Below are 25,614 nucleotides of genomic sequence, written 5' to 3' on the forward strand. Positions count from 1 at the left end.
TCTTCCTGCAGCATCCTAGAACAAACTGACTACAAAGCTAGACACGACAACGCCGCCAAAATCATCCACAAAGAATTAGCAACACTTATGAACTTAATCGAAGATACGACACCCTATTACACTTACATTCCATCTCTGTTCCTTGAAAATAACAAATACAAATTATACTGGGATCACACAATACCTACAGACTTAAACATTACAGCTAACAAACCAGACATCATACTTATCAAAAAACACACGAACGAAGCCATTCTCATTGACATTGCTATTCCTAACACAAACAACATTATTCAAATACCAAGATTTCAAAATATCTACAATTATCGATAGAAATGAAATCCATGTTGAAAAAAATTCAATTCTACCCTTAGTTATATCTAATGTAGGTGTAGTCCCAAATAGCTTAGTTGAGAATTTAAAGACTTTGCATTTGAATGATTCAATAATTGTCAAAATTCAAAAAGCCGTTTTGTTAGGAACATGCCATATTGTTCGTAAGTTTCTCGAACAGTCTGATCATGTCAGTCAGATTAGATTAGCACCAGTAGGTCAGAGTAGTGTAGGTCACTTTTCAAGTGATGCGCGGATAAATGATCGGTAGTTACGCTAGACTTTTGGGGATGGGGTGAGATTAGGGAATAATAGCAGACTAATTTGTATGCTGTAATTCTAGAATCTCGAAAATTGTTTTGTTGATCTAATCAAGGCATATCATTACTTGGTCTTAGTACCCGTAATGATAGAAGTCTTGCCTGAATGGCGGTCATTTCCGGGTCAGTAGTGGGTCTTATAATAATAATAATAGGGCTTGCAAATGAATCCACGAGTGCGTTAGCACGAGTAAGATTCACAAGCACAATTGAATGAGTGAAACCAGTTGGAAAAATAGTCTACATAACTTGGACTACGACTGATAATCGGTAAACTATTCAAAGAGCCTTGAACCAACACTTTTTTTATTCAGACTGACTCAAAACATATTCAAAATAATTTTAGACATGATTCGATTTCCATGTCAACAAATGCGAGTTCGGAAAATTAAAAAAAATAATATTTAATAAATATATGTTTTGTTGTTAATTTTGAAAATGTTTATTTGTTAAAAATCTTCGCTGAACCACTAGTGATATATCCGATGATATTTCCACTTGTGGAATATTCGGTAGAATTCGTTGAAACCATAGTAACAGAGGTGTAAACTCGTATTTCTATTGGTCTATTTTTTTACAAATGACAGGCAAATGGAATAGTCATCTTAAATTTAATTGACTGGTCAGATTAATTCAATAATAGCTGAATATGTAGGTACCATTAAAAACTAATTTTAATTATCAGTTTCCCCAATCGTTTGATATGCGTACCAGGACACTTATATTGGGTGAAAAGAGCACTCACATAATGTATAAAAGAACTAATAAAATGGCTGACTATCTAGCATTTAGTTCTCTAAGAAAAAAATATAAAGATGCTATTAAATCATGTAGACAGCGATATGTACTAAAGGTAGAACAAAAAAATTACAACAGATTGTAAATATTGTTGGAAATTTGTTAATTCCAATAGATCTAATAGAAATAATATTCCCAATAAAATGTTTCACAGTGATATAAGAGCGAACACTGTCCAGTCTATAGTAAATTTATTTGCCTCATTTTTTCAAACAGTATATTCAACAGATCACAATAGTTGCGATTTTTTATCCAACTCCTTAAATAGTGTTATTGATGTAAACTCTGTCACTATCTCCGAAAAAATTACACTTAATAAGTTGAAATCATTAAAAAGTTCTTGAGGTATAAGTCTTGACGGTATACCAGTGATTTTTTTGAAAGAATGTACTGAAAATATGTGTTTTCCGTTGAGTACTTAAGCCTATTCACAAAAAAGGATCTAAGTGTGAGGTTTCAAATTATTGAAGTGTTTCGCTGGCATCACCTGTGGCCAAAGTTTTAGATTCTATAATTGCAGATATTATTTCTTTTAATGCCCGAAAAATAATAGCTGAAGAACAACATGGTTTCATAAAGAGCCGTTCAACCATGACAAATCTTTTTGTGTTTGCTGATTATGTGTTAAACAGCTTGGAAAGTGGTTTTCACATAAAAAGATTAGGTACTGTTGAAATTATATTGCCTAGGTATTGATAATCTTCTAGCATTGTTAGAATCATACCTGAGTGGTAGAAAACAATTCGTAGAAATTGACGGAATTAAATCAAACGCAATTCACGTTCCATAGGGTATGCCCCAAGGCTCCCATCTGGGCCCAATTTTGTTCATTAGATATATTAATGATGTAGTAAATGTTAAAGAATTGTAAAGTCGTACTTTTCGCTCCTTGGTTTTATCTTAAGATCGTGCACTGAATTTAAGAATATCCGGACGTCGGTAACACTTTACAATTCTTTAGTTTGTTCAAATTTAGAGTATTGTACCGTCATCTGGTCTCGATTCAATAATATACAGAAAAATTTTTTTAAGTTTTTATGTTTTAAATTTAATATTTTTTATTCTAGTGACAATTATGAAAATACCTTAACTTATTTCGGTTTATCCCTGCTGGAGACTCGCAGATGTAGGTTTGATTGTCTATTTATTTTGTAAAATAGAAAAACAGTTTTTTTTGCCTCTTGTGAACTCAATCCGGGGACATACACTGTGTATTTAAGTAGAATTTCATTTAAAAATGTAGTAACTGAAGTTATTTATTCGCGTATAATTAATACGTGCACACGTTGACGGCAAAGGTAAATCAGTCTTTGAAGTCGTTACGGTTCAAGTGGTAATTCATCGAAATTTGTTTGAAATTTCAATAATGTTTGTAGTTTGTTGTACATATATTGTTAATTTCAGTGACTTATAATCACCGTTATGCAGTTATAAGACTTCAGTGTTATTACAATAATCGAATATTGTAAAATAATTTAATGAAATCGCTTCTACATTTCTACAGTTTGGAATTACTGTATATGTTAGGGAGCAGGGATTTACCCTTTAGGTTAATACTCTTCTTAACAGACTTGTAATAACGTATAAATGAATCTCATAAATTTTAAGAGACAAGTTAATTAGGTAAGGTTGCAACCGCGTTTTTAACTGGAACGACAGTAAAAGTTGAAATTGATAATTAGAAAACGCAGCGAAATAATAATTGTTTGTATTGTTCTGGATGTATTTTTGTTACAAATGCTTGTAGTTGAAAGTTGATTAATTGGTTATTTTGTTGCTTTTGAGTAAATTGTTGAGAAAATAAGTTTGTTTTCAATTAACCTAAGGACAAACTTTATAAAATTTAGTCGACTGACAGTTGTCGTTTATTCAATTAATTTGTTTGCCGTAAACGGTAAACAACACCCCTCTTTCAAAACAGAAACTGTTCATAATAGAAGTTGAACTACTCGAGTAAAATTGATATCGTTTAAATTGCCTTGATTGTCGTTGCGTACATTCCAGCAGCAAACGTTTTGCGAGCAGATATTTCCTATTGACATCCTTTTTTGCCAGGGAGTTGCTCCCATTGACCGTAATATCGATCTGCGGCTGCAGAGACACAAGTTGTTTACTCTTGTCGTCTTCAAAGCGTCACATGTCAATTAAGTAGAAAGGTGGAGAACCCACTTGTGGTAGAAACGACTACCAATGGAGTATTCCTGTAGGCCTTAAATTCGAAGCGCAACTCCTGCTAATGCGATTCAGAAAAGTTTCGAAGTCGGTGGCGCTAATATGAGTCTGGCATACTTAATTCACTGTGAACAGATACTAAACTTGGTCGAGTTTCTGTGAGTCGATTACTTGTTGTTTTGATAGGGGCACGCACTGATAACAGTTTTGTAAAAACCGTTAATTTAGGTGAAATACGTTACCAGTTATACTTATATAAGTTTTTTCTTGTTGCAGGATTTAGCGGAAAGAGACCGCCAAACCCACAAAGTAATCAAAACATGGACGTTACTACAAAGATGTTCGACTCTAACTTGTTATCACAAAAGTCACGTGACACAATACACCTTCAAGCTCACATTTAGAAAGCTATCTGTAGCATATGTACGAAAATCAAGCGATAACGATGTGGAGCAAGCAACAGCAGGAATGGCTTTCAGATGGTTTCCACAGCAGCACAAAGGATCGAAAGCTATTTGGCACGCACGTGAAATACTGGACTAATTAAAGTCCTCTTCATCGAGATGGTGGTATGTTAATTTATGAAATTCTTAGTTGAAAGGTTTAATATTGCATCTGTATTATTGTTAGAAAAATATTTGCAAATGTCATACATTTAATTGAAATCGTTGGTGTCATTATTAATTTATGTTTGCAAACGGTATCCTCGGATATCAATAAGTAATCTGCTCAGTTCGTTTAATGAACGTTGATCGAAAAGCCGTTTATAAATATTTGATAAATATGTATAACGTAACTAATTAAGGCAAGAGTTTTTACATTCAAACGTCGAAAAAAGTAGATGAGAATAACTTTGTTGTAAATAAAGCTCGGAATTATATGCAGAAAAAACATGTAAATATGCGCAAATATGCAAAAAAAAAATTACTTACTGCTTTGCCGCAAGGTTTGCAAAAAACACCATCTCCATCTAGAACTAACTCTGTCGTCAAGTTCGTAAACGAATGATGAATGAATTTGGAAACCGAAGAATGAAATACTTACAAATCCATGCTAGGTTTTCCATCTCTTCCAACCCCTCGTTAAATACATTTACAGAACTATCTATATTTACAAGATTCGGCTTAGAGGCCGTTAAGTAAAGAATTTCAGTAATACGCCCAGTTGGGGTGTCCATAAATGAAGTCTTGGAAAAACCCGTCCGCATTATTAGAAAAGGTCGCTACTTATTGCAGTTTGCATATTATCCGAGCCTTAGTTATTAATTATGAAATCATAGCCACTTTGAGAAGAAAAATGGAAATAGTGGACTTTCATTTCAGATTGAAAGTTCGTGAAGTTTTTACACTCACTATACAGGCTTGTGTAAAGCTACGTGTTTCTGAGCTTTATAAATTTTTTGTGTGAATGTAGAATTTTAATTTAATATTAAATGTGACTCCACATTCCCAAGTAAAATTTACTCAGTTCATAAATTTATTTTCCACGTGAAATATAACTAACTCAGGTTCATATTTTTTGTAAATGAAATTGCCTTACATTTGCTTACATTTAAAGTCACATTAAAAATATTCACAGTATATATCTTTAAAAATAAATAATTTTAGATAATTTGTAGATAATATATTTAATTTGCAATATTAATTAAAGCAATCAGTTACGTCATTTTTGCTAAGAAAAAAATCAGAGTCAATATGACTTCCCTGTGAAATTCTTAATGTAGCGTGAATTTCATCTAAAATATAAGCACTGATGTGAATAAACTGTGTTCTGCCTCTGATGTAATCAGTAAGCCGACATCAAAGGTATTATTAAATTCCGTCTCTATAAAACTCAGTAACAGATCCATATTAATTTTATGGAAGGCTGTACAAAAATAATAAGCGTAGGTATATCGATTTGGCCTTGTTATATACAGTTTTTTTAAATAATTGATATCAATCAAGATGTTTGTTAAAGTACTGCGCTTTCTCATGCTTTGAAACGAAGGTTTGGTATGTTTTAAAAGAGTCGTGTGAAATTATGGATTTTACTCTTTAATGATGTGCGCATATTGTACATATACTTTTTAGAATTTATGAACTATCTAATTGTTAAAAAATATGCACCAAAATGTAGTGTTGTTTTCTATTGGTAATATATTTTTAGTTTTTTGAATTGTTTGTACAGGATATGCCCCCAAAAAAAATTATGGAGAATATTATTTTCTTTGTTAAAATAAGAACAGCTTTGAGGGTATCATCAACCCGACAACTCGCTAATCGATTTTTTTTGCCCAACCCCAAAATTTTGATGACTTCGCCTTAAAAGCTTGTTAAGTAATTCTGTTTAAATTGTGCAAAATAATATGCGTTTTTTGATCCACCCATCTTTTTTAGAATACTTTTAGAAGACATTTATTTCATTTTTCCAACATTCTGGGAACACAGTGTACGTATTAAATTAATATAACAGTCTTTATTAAAATGTTAATGGCATTGTCAAAAGTTTAGGTCGTTAAAAAATGAATAGAGGAGACATTTTTAGGTCCCAAAATTGACGAATTAGGTTATAAAAATCTTAGCTTAGGTTAAAACCTGGAGGAAAAAATATTTGCTCAACGAAAAAGCACACATCAAACAATATATATATTAAAAAAAAACATTAAACAAAACAGTATAGAAACAAATATTTTGTATAACAAACAAAAAAATGATTAAATAAACAAACGATCTATAGTTACATCCACTAATTCTAAGTTATCGCAAAAAAATGGCGATCAAATTAAAGCAAGCAAACACTTTCAAATTAGTACCAGTTTTGATGATGTATGAAGCACCATCTGATACAAACCATTTAACTTTTGTGTGTTCAGTTCCTTTTGGCCACAATAAAGCTATAAATTAACAATTAAATAAATTATAATAATTTCATTGCTTAAAATTATCAATGGTACACCCAATGATTCGTTTATAAATCTCGAGATTGTGTTGCTATTAGTTTTATCAAGCTGTTTCAAAGCTAGTAGGAAAGGACGGCCAGCTTCTTCAGAAGATAACTTTCCAATTACTAAATGGGCTATGTATCTTAATAATCTGTTCGTCGTTTCATCGACGCTAATCCATATATCATTATTGCCAATAGAATTTCTAATTTGTTCAATTACCTGTAAATTATAAAATTTATGTTAAAAAGTTTTTAAATAAAAATTCTAGTGCTCACCATATCCTAATCTTTTCGTAAATAAGTTTTTCTCAGAGTGCTTTCTGAGTGTAAATGCCTTGCTGTATATTTATGTATACAATTTTTAAACTCAGGACAACTAACTTTGTTCCATGGAATATTTGCTGCGGCAAATGTCCTACATAAGTCGGTGCAAAATTGCGTAAAATCATTGTCGCAACAAATGTTTAATAAAGTCTGTTTACTGGATTTATTCTCGTTCGTTTTATGTGCATCGCCAATGCAGTGTTGTTCAAAGTGTGATTTTTTTTCGCACTTAAACTAGGAAACAAAAATGTGAACATAATTCAGGCTTCAGTATTTTAAATGTATTCTTAGAACTTTTACACACACTTTGCAGAATAACTCATTGTGTTTGGTTGAAGAGGGAAATTGAAAATTTGGTCCAAATTATTCCCTAACCATAAATTGATTTTATCTTTCATGGATGATTTTACCTTAGGCATTTTGAGGGTTCTTTACTGTATGCACAAAAATCAAAACCGGCCCCAGCACACTCACTAATACGCAAAGACACTCAGTATCACTAACAATAAACTTATAAAATAAAATGCTTTTTCAGAGATTCACCTCCTTCCGGCTATAATCTAAATGTCAGTTGGCAACACCAACCCGTACCACTAAACTCAAGGACGTTGTTTACAACCCATTTTTAAACAATCTGCCAGCCAAAACAATGAATTCACGGAAAATCCCTATTGTGCAAGCACGTCCGCTTCGTTGGTCGTGGAATCCTATTTTAAGTCTTTTAAAATTTACAGTTAGGTCGTTTAATTAACACTTTACCTCTCTAACGGTAAATTAGGCATTTTAGGTAAAAATAAATGGGCGTTAAATAAACAGAATTTTTTTAAATTCGGATAAATATATAAATTTCACTGCAATGCCTGAAGTAGATATAAAAACGCAAAAAACCTAAGATCCGAAGCCTACAAATGATCTAAGAAACTAGACTTGTTAGTGATTTCGGAACATCAACAAATTTATGATATCTCAAAAACTAACTGAGATTATTAAAACATGTTTCGACATGAGGAATTACTGTTATTTTATTACTATGCCTTTAGTTTTCGCTGTTATTTGTAAAAGCTCTAATTTTTGTAATATTTCAGAAAGACCCTTCTAGTATCCTCGATAATTTGTAGAACACATTAACGTGACTGTAGTCTTCTAAGAAAAATGTTTTACAACTCTTTAACAAAAAATACACTTTAACATGCATGATGAATTGATTATGCGTCAGGGGCAAGAGATCATCATTTAAATAATTTTAGATCCGTTCTTTTCTGATAATAATTAATGAGATAATCGAATTCAAAATCACTGTAAATTTAAAGTTAAAAAATCCACCAGAGTCATCTTTGCCTATCTTGAAGACTGTGACTTTGGATATTGGACTCTAAAGTTCTTAACGTTAGAAGTCAAAAACTTTGTAACTGTAAAAAAACATTGATTTCTACTACAAAATACGAAAAATTATTATGATTCAATGAAAACATATACGCAAGTGCGATATAAACACGCTTTGTTTGTGGTACACGTGATATGCTTCCTGCAAATTTGAAATGTGTTTGTAAAAAAAGGGAGCTGAATATTACACGAAGTTATTATTTTTTCTATTGTTTTGTGTTTTTATTATATCTGTTTTATTACATTTCTTTTACATCTATTTACTATGTTAATTTTTCAGCAGTTTTGTTCGACTTCCTGTCTTTTTAATTTGTTTTACACTGTAATTGACACATAGTGAATTTGCAAGAATGAACAATAATAAATATACGCCTAGATGATGATAAATAACATTATATTTGAATTATGATAGTTTTAAATTTTATTATAAATTGTATTCGATAAATGATAAATGAAACGCTCGCGCTAATTATTCTACGGTTTTACGGTCACAATATGTTATTATTAAATTGAATGAATTGAAGAAATAATTGTAATTATCTATTTAGTTTTTAAACGATTTAAATTGTAATGAATAAATTCAAAAATTTCTGACGGCAGCTGTCACAGTTGTTACGTTATGCGTATGTTTAAATGAAAATTTTATTTTTGCCACACACATTGATAAATTATTTAAAAATGTTTTTTTTCTCATACAATAGAACTAATAAACGCATTATTCTTGATAAAGATATTGTTACGAAAGAAACCCATACGCCGCCCCCGTATGGCGATGATGGGTGACTCATCGTCGGTGACGACGGACGGGCGGCGTTCACTAAAGAAAAAACTGGAAGCGGAAGTCGCGATGGGTATTCGAGAGAAACCTCGATCATGAAACATCTACAAGTTAAGTATGGGTTTAAATAGAGACCACCTTCCGGAACAATTATTATTCAGTCGAGTCGAGTCGAGTCTAGTGAATGTTGAAAGTAGTCAAGTCAAGTTGCGCTCGAATTATTAGTCTGTAATTAGTCGTGTAAATTCAAGTTACTAAGAAATAAATTGTAGTGGAAATAAGGCAATAAGTTTGACATGATATCTTCAAAGTGTTAAACCGACGTTCACTGACAGCGATAAATTAGAATTATAAAAGTATTTAATTCATTTCTTAGTGTACTACCTTAATCAAGGTTAATTCACTTCCCCATTTTGGTTTTCGGAAAGTTACCAGACCTGACATAACAGCGCTGGGTTAAAGCTTTCCAAGTTCAATTTATTCTTTCCCTTACAGCAAGAATTTTTCTACACAAATTTATGTAAACCTGCTGGGAATGGTTGTCCTAGTCTGCATCTTTGCTGCAGAAGGATCAAGTGAACAGACGTATAATGTTACTGTGCCTTTACGAAACAAGAACTGCTCCCGTGTTGGAGAATTTAAAACTATGCGTTGCGATTTAGTTTCAACTTTTCCATACAATCTCGCCAAATATTATTCTATAAAGTTTGAATTTTTCATGCACTCGTAAGATTACTGTGCGTGGAATTATTTTTTTACTGTAAGCTATATTGATTAAGCATTTGCTACTTTACTTAGCTAAAGAGGATTATTTCTTTTAAATCGAAACAAGTGATTTTCTGAGAGGATTTCTAAGCATTATTTATTTTTCTGAATGACTTTCGAGTACACGAAATCGTATTATGAGTGGAAGCTTCGAATAAGTAAGTATTAAGTAATTTATTAATTATCTCTGTTTTAAAGCTTAGACACCAAAGCGGTTAATTAATTTAAGAGTAATTCACGATAATGTAACGTTTGTGCAGAGTTCATATTTTTTAATTCTTTTTAATATTTACCTAGTTTTGATGGAGGTTCTAATTAGACATTACATTTTTACAAAAAATGATTTATGGATACCTAATAATTATGACGTGAACTGGCGATCAATCTCAGTAATATTCAACCAAAAGCTCCAAGCATCGAATTACATGTACAAGACAGTCAATGGAGACTTTAGAAACTTTGAATTGTTCTCCTTGAACAGACAGATGTTGGACATTATTGACATTTTAAGGTTCTCTTTCATTAAACTGAACTGAAAGACAAACTACAAAATGTTTTTTAACATTTAAATTTTTTCTGTTAAGTGTTTAAAAAACGTCAGTTCTATTTACAGAATTAGATTTTACAAAGTCTTACGAATTACGTAGTATTAATTATGACTGATCAAGTGACTACATTTCTTATTACTTTTAAAAGTGTAGCAAATTATGTGAAACGGAAATAGAAAAGAAGGGCTTAATTAATGATAAGACAGGGATAGTATCGGACTAATTTTTCCAGCGTAAGCTTGGCGGTGGCGTTACTTTTGTTAGAGGAAATTTACTTTGTTCAGGATTTGAGGTTAAATCAAGAAGGGAGTCCTGGTATTTTATTCAATTAAGTGAGTTTTGTGCTGGAAAAAGGAAAAAGTGTTTTTGTCATTGCACCTTGTTCAGAAAAAATAAAATTAATAAATTGTACTTTGCGTGAAACAAATTTTATTAATACGTAATATTTCATACTGAAGAAAGGTGAGTCAAGGAACAAATCGTTATTTGAATTCAAGTCAGGAGATTTGACTTCAATATTTATTCAGTGCGGAGCTATATCATAATGATGTTGACATCTATGAAGATTTGTTTAAACATAAAAGATCAATTAACATTCAATGATTGATCTTTTTGCAAGCAACACAGCAAACTGGTTTCAAAATCGTTAGTTGCATGACAGGATTTAGGCTTACATTCAACGGATACAAATAGTTTGTTTCAGTTGCCACAATTAGGGTCATGTGGGTAATACTACCATAAGTATTCACCAGATGCTTCCACTAATTCTAATACAGGCCTTGCAAGCCTTTACCACAATGATCGTTGACAGCAAAGCTCTACTACGCCTGAATATTATTATGTTTTGTAGCATTTCTATTGTGTTGGTCAACATAATTTTTGTTACGAGTAGTTGAATTAGTATTACCAAGCTAAAAGTTCCAACACTGAAATGTGGGAATTTATGTGGCCATTTTTTAAAACATATTAACGGTGCAAAAACATGCTGCACATTTAAAAGGAGATTTAATAAAAGCTGACACATTATGGTGAAGACGAGGCGTGTAAATAAAATGAATGATAAATCGCAAAAATTCAAGTTTGGTCAAGAGTGTCAACAAAATGGAGACAAATGTTCTGTATGTACGCAAAACCTCCCTGAAGTGTAAATAATAGTCACAGCACGACTAGTTGAATCTCTCCTAATTGTTTTCTTCTGATCATTAATTTTTTCAAGTTGTATGAAGCTTTCTATTAAAGCCATAGATCGCTCCCACGATATAGCGTAGCGAAACGAATGTTTTTTAAGCAACAGTTTTATAAAATACTAGCTGACCCTGTGAACTTCGTTTCACCTACAATTTAATTTTGAATCTGCAAAACCGAATGCGTTGAAATCTTGCAGATGTTTTAAACATATGATAAGCATAATAAATTTTTATTCAAAATATATTTACTTATTCCCTCCAAAAAATTGATGGCGTCAGCCCAAAATTTTGCCAAATGAATCCTATCTAAAATGTCCAAAATAGGATGAGACTATACTTGTGATTTATCATTACATTCATATTTTTTAGGTTTGCTTATAGGGGGTGTCTCAAAAAAATTAATTACTGAGTCAATTTATTTTATTGATTGAATCAAGAATTGCAAAACTGAATTTTGAAATATTGCAGACGTTTTGAAGTTACTGTTTGACATGGTAGGTTTTTAATCAAAATATATCTGTTTATCAAGCCCAAAAACTTGATGACATCATCTCAAGATTTTGCCGAATAAATAATATCTAAAATGTGCAAAATATCATCAGTATATTTTCGTAATTTATCATTTCATTCATATTTTTTACATTTGCTTTTACAGTGACTCAAAAAAATGTATGGATCAGTCAATTTATTTTAGAGAATAACTCAAGTTGCCGAAATGAATACTTTGAGATCTTGCAGACGTTTTAAAATTATTGTAAGCATGGTAAATTGTTAAGAATAGTTATTTACTCCCCCCAAAAAATTGATGGAACGGCTTACTCGATTTTCGCAGATAATTTTGGGAATACAATACAGTTATTTTTAGTATTACACTGCACCAATCGAAGGTGGTATACGTGTTGATCGTAAATGTTGATTAGGTCATCACAAAATTGTGTGAAGAAAAGACTCAACTTGAAAATGCTGAATATGTTTCATTATACTTTTGGTGCGAAGGAAGTTCTGTCGAAACAACGGTCGATCAATTTTTTGACAATGGTTGATATAAATAAAACTCAGTAGATGCTCATACTCGAAATACGAAGTATCTACTCGAATATCAAATCAAAATATTTCTACTTTTTCTATATAATGCTAATACTTCAGTACGTAACAAATGATGCTCAAGTAGCATCTCGATATAACAAAAAAGGAAAACAGTGACAGTGTTCATCACTCAAAACTCGAGTCACCAAAATATAAGTTAGTATGGGGTAGACACCTTGAGATGGGAATCTCTCTGTTAGAAAAAACGCACTGCACAATTTATGCATAAATAAAAGTCAATTACCTGAAAAACTTTCGATATTCCCGCTCCTAATGTGTTTTTCAAACTGAATGCACCTTTTGACGACGTTCCACGTTCATGAAAGTATCCATGTTTAGTCAAAATTCACTCGTACAACGATCCTGCTCGTGTTCTAAGCTGCTTTACAGACAGCTCAGTCATTTGTCACGCCGATGCTCATTTTTAGATTAAATGCTCACAAAACGCATACGTAGATGTTCAATTTGTGTCCGGGGAGATGCAATGTTTTCAAGTAGGTACTCAGTACATAGAGTAGATGCTCAGGTATATAAGAGTAATAATGAAGTAGGTACTTCGTACTTCGAATATGAGTATCTACTCAGTTTTATTCATACCCCCCAATGTCTCGCTTCAATGTTTGATTATGTTGATTATGAGCACAACGCTGATCAACTTCCATATCCGAATTACCCATGAAATAATTCATTGCGGATTGACTTCGTGGACCTATGTCAACTTGTCGTCTTCTCGACATTGTAATGAACTTCATAAAACGACACAGAATTATTTTCACAGTCAATCAAATCTGTAAATTTTGTCTTGAGAATTTTAAAATATTGAAAACTTCAAATTAAATCCTCGAATAACGGTAAAGTTTGAGGTTTTGTCGAAACCAACAAAGTGACTATAGGTAAATAGAATGGCAGATCAAAATTAATAAGACACTTTCGCAATGTGTAACTAAATTCACTTTAATCAAGACTTTTCTTAAAATAAACGACGTTTTTTTTACGAAAAAACAAAGAACGACTTGAAATGCAATATACTTTTCACAATCGCACGGAAGAATTAGTTTTGTATGACACGTCAGTTAGACGACAGGTCCGTCAGGAACGCCAACTATTCAAATTAATTCGAAGTGGCGATTCCCATGCAAAATTTTTAGAATTTTTTTATCTTTTAGCTGAAAGTTTGGTCTTGAAATATTTATGGAAATTCAGAGAAGGTTTCAACGGTGAGAAACAAAAATACTAAAAACAGAAATTCTATTTTCCAATACAACATGTTCTGAACTGTGAAACATTTGATGTCTTTTGTCTTTTTAGAAATAAAAGATTGTCACTTGGTTGTCAAGAAGAAAAGTGCTGTTTTTAGGGTTTTACCGGCAATTATTCGAATTTTTCTCACCTTTTAAACCTTCCCTAGACCTCCACGGACATTTCAAAACCAAGAAAAGATAAATCCCTTCAGCCGTTCTCGAGTTTTAGCGAGACTAACGAACAGCAATTGATTTTTATATATATAGATAACTGATAAAACTATTTTTAAGTCAATAGTTTAAATATTTTTATGTTCAACTACGGAATCGGTAGATGTTATTTAATTAATTTTATTTCTAGTTGAGACAAATAATGTATTTTAACGAGCCTTGTTTCATGTATGTATAAGAAAACTGTGAATCCGAATTAGCTTAGACAAACTGAACTACGTGTATTAGATGGGAGTATTATTTGCAAATCAGTCGGGAACCTGAGAGATATTTTCTAACAAGGCGGAAATCCTGTATCGCAAACTTAGGGAGTGTAAATGGAGATGGGTAGAGACGATATTAGGGAGGTAATAAAATCTCATTACCGCTCATTCTCGAGATATTTACTGTAATAAATAATTATTTTTCCTAAATAAAATTTATTTTCTTTACTCAAAACCAAAAATTATTAGATACCTATATTTTATATTTAATGGTTATGCCATTTCACGTTATTTGAATTTTAAATATTTAAAATAAATAAAACTAAAGAAAAAATAAGTGTTAATAACCCATTTACTTAAATGATGCTCCTTTGTAAAGTAACGATAAACAAATTTCAATCTAATTAGTGCCTTGTGTAATTAAATTATGTTTTTCGTTTTCTTGTGTGATCAATTTTAGACCATTTTTCAATTAATTTGTTTTTTCCAGTTGAACACCGAGTGGGCCCAAGTAGAAGTAATCGACTTGATCAACGATGGATCGGGTCTAGCTTTCGGCATAATAGGAGGCCGGAGCACTGGTGTCGTTGTCAAAACCATTCTACCTGGTGGTGTAGCCGATCGGGTGAGTTTATACGAAGTAATTAATTTGCATATTGTGTAAGATGCATCGTGTTAGACACAACAAAATTTCAACAGTAATAATTACCAAACGCCATTTTAAACAGTTGTTTATAAGATATGGAAAGTTCAAACATGACTGATTGTTCATAAAACGTAAAATTGGTTGTTGTATAATGGATTAGTTAACTTTCTTAGGGCAATATGTTCTATATATTTTATGCCATGGAAATCACTTGCGCAATGACCGAGATTTATGATGAAAACCTGAACGTTAATATTTAGTAATGAATTACATCTTTCTAGGGGACGTAATTTATAACCACTGGGATTCAGTTATGATACAACACGACTTTTAGAAATAAAGTAAAAGAGGAAAGTAAAGTTTATTCAATATATAACATAAATAACGGCTTTCCGGTATTCTATAATTGTTTTTTGCGGTTGTCATGTTTGGGTATATCTTTATGCTTGATGATTTTTGTTCAGTTCTATAGAACACATCAACCACAGCCTTGAACGAAGTGTTCGGCATAAAATTAATAATCTCGTTAATTGGAGTTTTTTTTTTTGGAAAATGAAGAACACATTACTGATATTATTAATATTATCTACATTGCATCTCTTCAATCAAATTGATCTAAAGGTCCGGGTTAAAATGTTGATTACGTCATAATGAAATTTTGTTATAGAAAACTCACTTGAAACATACGCATAACATGATTCTTTACCCGTAGTTAAACAGTCTACACATAGTTCATTTTAACTTATAGGGTTATACAAAATAAATTAAAATATTAAAATGTAATTTTGGTTTAATATTCACATGTTTTCTATAGTCCATAGGAACTGTGTAATCTTTTGCCACCAAACTGCCGGAACAGATTTTAAATCTCCATTTATTACATACGTCGATCTATCTGTCCGTAACTACAAACAGCGGTGAATGGGTTATCTGGGAATCGCGAAATTTCCAATTATAAATTTTCCTTGCTTTTAAACACCACTTTTTATTTCCCGAGTTGCTTTAACAGTGCCTACGACCGTATAATGCTATTGTACTTGTAATTTCGCTGAAAAACGTTCAACAATAGCAAATTTATTAATCTTATCTCTTGAATTCATTTTTACCTGTTCGGTCCATATAATTTTTCAAGTTAAGAGAACATAAATTTTTATATGAAATTTGGTTAAATATTTTACAAAAAGCTCCATTTTTCGCTCTAATAAATTTTTATTGAATATTGACGATTGATATTAAAAATTTTAGATTTATATTGTTATAAATCTGTTAATGGATCGCTGCAAAAAAACTTTTTTGAATATGGAGCGTGCATAGCAATGTAGATTTAACTGCATTTTGTGTTTTATTTGGTGTTATTAATCTTAATTCATTTTTATCTTAATTTTCCCTCATCTTCCAATTTTATATCAAGAGGTTCTCCGTTCCTTTTCATCGGACTCCATGTCATTAAAGTTCATCAGTTACGTTTCGTGAATTTCTTATATAATGTTGATTTCGTCGATGCAGCTCATATTTGCATTGCTTACTAAAGTTTAGGTGAATCTTTAGATTATCGCGTTCATAGAAAAACGCCAAACGTCTCTGCATTCCAAAAGATATTAGGTGCAAACTCACTCAGTGTTTAATCTTAACTTAGGGTGATTAACCCAAACTGTTGGCGAGGAAATAGTCTTGTCGGTGGAGTTTTAAAATTCAGATGTCAACTTTGATGACAATTAGTAGGTTAAGGAAGGTGAAATTACTGTTATTTCGTTTGTGCGTCGACTTATTGTCATTATGAAGGAATTTTTGAACTACCACCCTTGCTATTTAAATATTTCCATACATCAGCGGGATTATTCGCAAGAATTTTTCCATCACATGTATGAAAGATTTATAACACTGTATTTTAATTACACCGTCTCAATCTACAGCGTTATCAATATTGTCACAACTTTTTAAAAGTGTGCAATCAACGTCACAAAGTACATAATGCTACGAAAATTGTAGGTTTTTTGACTATTAGAAAGAAAAGTGTGAATTTTAGAGGGTTTAGAAAAACACAAATAAATATTGGTGAACATTTATTTGTCTAACTAGGTACTAGGTAGTACTACACCGGTACTAGTTCCATGCACAAATTCTTAAACTGATTAGGATTACGTCCTCTGAATAAATAAAGTGAGCGTTTAACAATATTTGGAAGGGCTGTTCTTGTCCGTTAGGGTGGGTGGGACCGAATGTTCAGATCAAAAGACTAGCACAATTAAGGTCCAACAACATAAAAACGTTTGACCTGTTTAATTGTCCAAACGTCTTTTCATCTGAACATTTCTTTATCTAACTAGGTAGAAGTTTAAAGAAATATTGTTGAGCAGCTGAAAAGTATGTATGTATATACGCATATACGTACAGAGAAAAAGCTAATAAGGGTTATGATAACCCAAGCATCCCACCTTAAATTGACATGTGAAAAAAAAAATTGAAAGCCAGCGAAAAATTTAAAAATTAAAAAATTTGGCCTTGGCTGTGATCATCTGACAAATGGAACCCTACGCTGTGTTTTTGAAAAAATGGCGGGATGCGTTCACATGTAAATGGTGGACCCCAAGGTCGAAAAAGTACCGCTATATAAAACACAAAATTTATCGAGGACACAAAATTATTTATCCCTCCACTGAAAAAAAAAAAAGAAAAAAAAAGCGAGCAAGGGTGACTCGTGACTTGCCAACACACTGCCCAATGGGGGTCGATTCGCAATCGCTTCTCAGCTCCAAAACAAACGTATTATTAAAATATTTGAAAATCATAAATTTATTAAAAACAAAGCAAAATCTGAAGTAAAGTAACTGGATGCAAATACACAAGTTATTACAGACGTGTGGCAGCAAATTTAAAATTATGGCAATCAACAAGAACACAAAGTTTTAATAAGAAACTGTGCAGCGGCACCGGCAACAGAGCGCTATGAGAATGTGGCGATCGACTACGTCAGTTTCATTCTAGAACACAAAATATCCATAGGGGGCGTTGTAGCACGAGCGGAGTTTGGGGCTCCTGGTCGTGGCTGTTCACCTACCCACGACGGTGATTCTATCTATCGCAAGCACTGCCCCATTGAATTCTATTCTAACCTGCATCTTGTATTATAATACAAAAACACGTAGCGGAAACTGCACAAAGATGAGGTTAAATAATTATTTAACCTCAGTTCCATTTAAATGTTCAATCTCTATAACTCTAATAATAAACTACTACTGAACAAGTGTCAAAAAGAGCAATAAACAATATTTAAATTCGCCATACAATCTTGTGAGATTTTAAACAACAAATAATTCTTATTTCAGATTAAAATTCGACATCAGATAATTTATATGATGGAAACATTCATCAACAAAATATTTACATAGGTTAAAATTGTGAGATGAGAAATATTGCATGACGTGAAAATTGCAAAGCGAATAAATTTACATGAGATTAATAAGTGCCACACTTTATCAACAATTCAAACAAAGAATTTTTATGATGGTACATTATGCCATGATCCAAGTGATTGGTTACTTAAAACAATTTGGTTTGAAGGTTAATATCGTGAACTGTTTATCCCAAACAAAACACATGATAAATAAACACAAAATACATCAGGCGTTGCGGAAAACCTCCTCGGTGATGGTGTTTTTAGGGTTGCGAGAAAGTTATCTCGGTGATGTGATGATTATATGATGATAATAGCGATGATAACGGCATAAGGAGAGAAATCTTTAATCCCCCCATCTCGCAGTCCACGATATTATGAATTTTGCTGCACTTTTCTACGGCTTTTTTCCACAGTGGCGCAAAGTTATGTTAATTTAATTGCCGTAAATGAACTATTAGAAATCTTGCGTGAACAATTAAGAAGTGTTATAATGTATTAAGTATTAGCATCCAGAAACTTATTCGTAACTTTGTTAAACAAAAGACTGAATCCTGACTAAGTGAATTTCATGAAATATCCTAGTGAGTATTTATCTAAATAAATCTAATGTCTGCTAAATTGTGTTAGCACCAGTTAACGACTAAAATCCTAACATAAACTGTGAATTTACAAACAAGAAATTAAATATACACGGGTTGGCGTCAGTCGAAAATTTACATTTTTACAGTTTAGAAAGCCGTCGTTATTTATAATTGTCGTTAAACAAAGGCTTCCTCCCTTTTATTAACTATCAAGCCAACTAAACTTAACCTACTCACTTACCGCGCCTTTTACCATGCTCTCACACCTAGAACCAAACCAACAATGATGCTTTCACCTCTCTACCAAGCCGTCATCTACCAACCCTCTAACTAGAATCCTCTAGCGAGCTACCACCTACCTAAAAAGTGTTAACGTGCACATGGTTGCCAATGTTTAACGACCTGTTTAATTGTATAAACGTCTTGTCATCTGAACATTTCTTTAGCTAACTTTGTAGATGTTGAAAGAAACATTGTTGCGCAACTGAAAAGTATGTACATACATATACGCGTCTACAGAAAAAAACTATTAAGTGTATATAATGTTCATGATGAGGTGGACTGCAGACTGGAGTCCGAAAAGGTTGTGTCAGAGACCAGAGGTCGCTGGTAAAACCTAGCAAAAATTTTGGACGTAGATGTCCATCCTGCGGCCTGGCAAATAGTATCTAGGGCAGTGCCTCTGCGAGCGGCAGCGGAAGTGTTGGCATGAAGAGAGGAATATGCTGTAAATATATTTGTGTCAATTCCCGCTGCTTGTACAGTTTGTTTTACCCACCTACCTAATATGTTCACGGAAGCGCGCGTATACGGCTTCCGGAAAATAATAAAAAGGTAATCTTCCTTCCCTCTCAAATTTTGAGTGGCCTCGAGATAGAGGTGAAAGTGGTAAAGACACAGAGCTGCGGCTCTTCTGTAAAAATATTAAATTCATAATTGGGATAAATGCCATCTCTTAAGGAGGTCTTAATAGAGTCCACGACTGTGGCGCAAACCTTGGAAGCAGTAAAACGCAGACAAGAAACACGAAGTAAAGATAAGGTTTGTATTCTGTGAGCTGTTGCGAAGGTCAACATTTCAAGTGAGAGTTCTCTGGTAGGAGGAAGAGCTTTCAGATACTGAAAAACTATTGCGGGATCCCAGGTTGTTAAATATCTCGGTTTTGTTGGCATTTGTTGTTTAACCCTTTTCAAAAAGCGGGTTATATAAATGTTATTACCAACATCGGTAGTAGTAGAGCAAGGGCAGAACGGTTAGAATTAAATGTGCCATGTAGCACAGAATGGAATTACGCCTTTTTGATTACAGTAAGTCCATCACAGTTTGTAGGTGACCTCTGATACTGTTCTAATATGGTTGGAACTGAGGAATTTATCATTGTTTCGATGATTGACTCTGGCAAATTTCGTTGCTTGTATGTCTACTGGGGACAAGTCCTGTCGTCAACATAAGGGAATCTGCCAGTAACATTTTTTGGAACAATGGGTACCACGGTTGAGTGGGCCATTCCGGAACTACCAAGATACACTCTGCTCTATCAAGAATGATCTCATTTAAGATTCTGAATATAAGCGAAAAAGGTGGAAACCCATATAAAAGGATTTGGCTCAATGTAAATGCGTCTACCACGAGCGAGCCGGGGTTAGAGGCCAGGATATATACGTATGTCTTGGATTTATGTTTTAGGTAGGATGCAAATAGGTCTACCTCAGGGTTACCAAATGTCGCTGTTATGGATCGATACACCTTTTCAGATAGTGCCCATTCGGTTTCTTTTGACAGAGATCTAGATGCATGATCTGCTAAGTAGTTATCTTTGGAACTTACGTATGCAGCGTAAATACAGAGCTCATGGATCTCACACCATTCCCAAATCTGCCGAGCTAACCTATCCAAATACAGGTGTTTTATGGTTACTTAGTCTTCCTGCAATAACCGGACTACCTACCTCTAACGGCGATAAGGCCTCGTGCGACAGGGTTGCTTCGCTGTTTGCCTCGTGCTCCTCCACGTGCTACGAGACGGGACTTTTCGCTTTAAATATTCCCTTGGCGTTGAGGGCCTGGTGCCGGCGTCCAGGTGCTCCCCCCCCCTGTTTTTTGCCCTACAGGAGATCTAGCAGGGTGAGCCTCCTGAGACGCACCTGTGAAAGAAGTTCTTTTACCTGCTTAGATAAAAAGTTCAAAAGGTAGTGGCGGCGAAGTTGGGAGTTTGCATAAACTGCGTCGGCAATTAGCTTGGCTGACTCCGACAATGGGGTAAATAGAGCTGTTTTGGCATCACATGATAGCGGTCTCTCAAAAATTCTGGTGAATGTTTGTGCATGTAACCATAGACTTACCAGCAGCTGGCTTTATGCTGCTATATAGTGGGAATCCTTCTTGACATTGGACGGAGGGTCAATGACCGCAACCTCAGGGTTTAGCTGGGGGAATTTTAATCCAGACGTTTGCGGGAGCAGAAACTTCGTTAACAGCTCTGTTTTCACCTCAGGGGCCAGACCGTGCTGCAAAAAATGAGACCACTGGTTTTCCAGTTGTGGCGGTATGGTGAACTGGCATTGTAAGGGAGTGGTGGGATTCTGGCCCAAAACCGCGAGGAATTCCTTAGATAATTCCTCGGGTACTGAGAGTGATAATGCCGGCAAAACATTTCCCCGAGGGGTGTTGCTGGGGTGCAGGAGTCCAGTCAGGTGAATGCGCTGCGCTACGGTACCGACTGGAGGCAACTCTGTTCCGAGGGTGCGTGGTCAAGTTCACTCGAGGGGGAGGAACAAGAACAGCTGCGGCGATGATGGCGGTCGGTCATCAGCTGTTCTAACGCTTTTACGCGTCGTAACAGCTCACGGTCTGTAAGTCCAGAGTCTCGCGACCGTGACAATGTGGGCTTTTTTGTGGAGTTTTTGGAGTTTTTCTTTTCCTATTGTACTCAAGAAAAGGCATTAGAACCCTAAAAGGGAAGAATTAGCAGTCTCTGAAAAGTATCTGCAAGCGGGAACATGGTAATCTTTGACCAGAATTCTTGTGCGGAGTCTGCTTTAGGCGTCTACTGACTGCCACTAATTTTTACGACGGCTTAACTAAAGACGCTTGTAAATTTGCCGCAGTCGAGATGGCTGGGAAAGGGTTTGTGGGATAAACCGTAATGAAAATTTCACTGCCATTTGTATTACTCAAAATTAGTGAAAATCAACAGACGCCTGAGGCAGACTCCGCACAAGAGTTAACGTAAACGTGGAAGCGCACAAATGCAATAATGAAGCGCAGCGGCAACTAGAATCTAAAATAGGAGGCGAAATCGCGGTTATTCAGAGGACGTAATCAGTTTAAAAATGTGTGCGTGGAAGTAGTAGCTGGTGCCGTACTACCTAGTTAGATAAAGAAATGTTCAGATGAGAAGATGTTTGCACAATTTAGCTCAGAGCTATCGAAGGGGATCAATTGAATAGATCGTTAAATACTGTTAGGAACACCACCTCAAATCTATCCACCCGTGAAAATTTGCGATCACGTGTCAGGTTGTAACGTTCAGGAAACAATTCATTATTAAGTACAGAGCTAGCTATTAAGCTATGTTTTTGTTTATCATAATGACATCATTTTCAGTGATATGAGTTACAGTAGAAATCGTCAGTTTTTTGATAAAGAATTAAAAATGACATAAATGCACTATTGGACACATTTACTTACCTAGTTTTCCGACACCATTGTAGGCACACCATTTTCATATCTAATTCTCAAATTAAGTTCATTATTTGAACACTAATGTTAAGTTCACGTCTGACAGTTTTGTAAAATTTAATCTGACATGGAGTCTTAACATATGAAACATACAATGATGAATAACTGTCAGATTTCTTTACATAATCTCTTAAATTTGCTTCTAACGTTTTGTATATCATGGATAGCTTTTATTTTTTTTTTTTTGCTGTATATTTAACATTGACAACATTCTATTGATTAAATTCAAATCATTTTCAATTTCAATTTGCTCTCATATAATAACTACACACAAGACTAGGATACACTTTTAGATTAACATACAAATTCTACTGTGGCGGCACAATAAAGCGTCGGTAAGCAGAGAAAGATAAGTGGCCTCGTGGTCCAGTGGTTAGGATGCTTGCCCGGAGAGCGAGAGGCGTGGAGTTCGAATCCCACCGAGGCACAACATTTTTCTCTGCTTACCTACACTACCACTCACGACTATACTCATGGAATCAATCTTATACAAATTACTCAGCGAAAACCACGATATTTGGTATTAACTATGGTTAATGAAAAGTTATCTAATCAAGTTTGATTAATTTAATAAGTCAAATGCTTTGGAGAAATTCGTGTATATAGCGTCTTATACTCTCAAGAGTATTCGAAATATACTGGAAGAATCGAGTACGGTTTGTCGGTGTTGATTTACATTTTATGAAACCGTGTTCACTGAGATTTATGTGATTAGTACTGATTAGATACATTGCCATATTACATACATTTTTTGCTTAAATAGTTTCAAATATTTTATATAAATTATTATTAGCATAGGCTGACTGCCAGACTTGAAACCATGAATGACTTCGGCCACTTTACAAATTGGGAAACGTACTCTCTCGTATAATCAGATTTAAAACATGATATTCACATAAACAATTCTTGATAAAGAAAACCTGCAATTTTGAGCGTTGTTCCCAACTAATCCGATTTTGTGTCGTTCATAATGTTCCAACAAATAATACTGTTTTAGTAAGAAATAATAAATCTAGAAATATTTACCTACAAATCACTTTTGAAGTTAACCATACCTCACAAAGTTATACGTTTGCTTTCACTCTAAAGCAAACTAAATAAATCCAGGTCTTACAGTTTATGACATTATTAAAAAAAGGTTTCATTTTTAATTTATCGGAATTCTATCTCGACTGTCAATTAAACCGCTGAGTTCAGTATGTGAACATAGGTTAATTATGCTTTTAATTAAATTAAATAAATAATTAAAAGCACACCATCAACATTAAAACAAAACGCAATGTTTGTTTTACTGTATAGGGGATAAAAGGGCTGGCCATTTAATTCATGCTAATAATGAAGACGTTGAATAAATAACTTTTCTGAAAACTTCAAAGGGAGCAACGTTTTAATTAGTTTTACGTTGTAGGTACTCCTGAAAATTTTTGTAAGAAATTATATAATAGACTATATATATCTCCAAATCATTTATTAATCATCCAGTGGGTTATTATTGAAATATTGTAATTCATATAACTGTATATTGTTTACATAGTTTACATAATTACACATTCTGTTCTCAGTTTGTAAAACGTTGACAATTTTTCCATGCCAAGAGTTATTTTTGATTTTCATGCTACTGGAAACAGGTAAAGCAAATTTGCAATTGCAGATTAGAATTTACAACAAAAAATATAAATTCATGAACATGTACGTTTCCAATAATGCATCTACTGGACTTTCGACATGAGATAATAGCGCTGGTTTTGCAGTCAAAACCGTTCTACCAGGTGGTCTGGCCGATCGGCGAGTTTCCCTTCATCCACGTTCACCGAACCTGAAACCGAGTGGCCTGAAATAGATCATCATCATCAGCATTGATCGTTCTAACAGATTTATGTAGAGAGCGTGAACTTTAACATTTCGTAATGAATTGCGTCCCTCTTGAGGATGCGATTTATGACCACAGGGAGCCAATCGTGACTCAAAATGCCAATCGGAAGTCTCTGGATTGTGTGGGTGATGATTTTAAATTACAAATTGTGCGTTTCCGGTGGCTGTAAGTGGTTTCCGGTGACTGCTTTCCAACGATGTTGGGGGTTGATTGGGGCTTTCTGGGTAATCGGAGACGGGACCACTGTAGATATTTTGGTTTCGTATTTCTTTGCGGCAGAGGAAATTGGAAAAATGTAAAATAATACAGTGTCAATAAGGGCACCAGTTTCAAGAGGCAATCTCCTCTAGATTCTATAAAACTGCTTTACGACTAAAATAAACTTACATACGTTATATACTATATATACAATAATGAACCGGAGAGATTTGTGAATGCAACCATATTGATATGTGTTATTGGATTTTAAAAAACTTAAAAATTTACTTTTAAGACCCTAAATCAGAAATCTAATAATGTTTTCATCAATCAGTTTCACATTTATTCCGATAAAAAAAAATCCAATTTTCTCTTTGACTTTAAATTGAAATACTTATTGGTAAGGGTCGGAAGCGTGGATATGTTCATTTTTCGTTTTATTTTCAATAAATTGCTGGCTATATTTGTCAATAACAAAATAAAAGGAGGAACGCTTTGTTCTAACTGTCAGCGCTGTCTCATTAAAATAGATCAAGATGCTCAGATTCACAGGCTAATAATAGCACATTAACTAAATATTAATTAATTTCTCCTTTTGTGGACGAATCACTGGTACTGAGCATCGACTGTGTGTATTTTAGGAATATCGTATAGATGGCGCTGACCAAACTTTGTGTAATCATTCGTGACGTCATCTCAAAATTTTGCATAGTAAATGTTATTTAAATTTTATAAAATAATACACTCTTATAAGTGTGGTTTATAAATCCGTTTTAATCTTTCCCTGAGCATTTTTCAAAAAATTTGGCAATACAATATTGTTATTCTACCCATTTATATTGATGTTATACATGTCCTTGCTGAAATGCTGACGTCATCATAAAA

The 25,614-nt window shown here is 33.7% G+C and overlaps 1 protein-coding gene and 1 non-coding gene across 7 annotated transcripts in view; both read left to right on the forward strand.

Annotated features, from left to right (window-relative positions):
• The window catches only part of LOC135144640 (inaD-like protein), a 501,533-nt gene that overhangs the window by 76,165 nt on the left and 399,754 nt on the right, over positions 1 to 25,614 (forward strand). For all 6 annotated transcript variants that reach the window (XR_010283205.1, XR_010283206.1, XR_010283204.1 and 3 more), the window contains exons 2-3: positions 3,900 to 4,192; positions 14,785 to 14,919. Coding sequence is in view for 3 of the 6 variants with exons in the window: in XM_064076688.1 (XP_063932758.1) it covers positions 4,187 to 4,192; positions 14,785 to 14,919 (141 nt within the window). In the remaining 3 variants the exon portion in view is untranslated. The remainder of the gene's footprint in view (positions 1 to 3,899; positions 4,193 to 14,784; positions 14,920 to 25,614) is intronic.
• Positions 23,014 to 23,087, forward strand: Trnas-gga (transfer RNA serine (anticodon GGA)). Its single transcript has one exon. It is a non-coding gene; the product is annotated as a tRNA-Ser (tRNA).

This window comes from Zophobas morio, unplaced genomic scaffold (assembly GCF_036711695.1).
Source record: "Zophobas morio isolate AGI-343-1 ecotype UQ-CSIRO unplaced genomic scaffold, CSIRO_AGI_Zmor_V1 ptg000108l, whole genome shotgun sequence".
Classification (NCBI taxonomy): Eukaryota; Metazoa; Arthropoda; class Insecta; order Coleoptera; family Tenebrionidae; genus Zophobas; species Zophobas morio.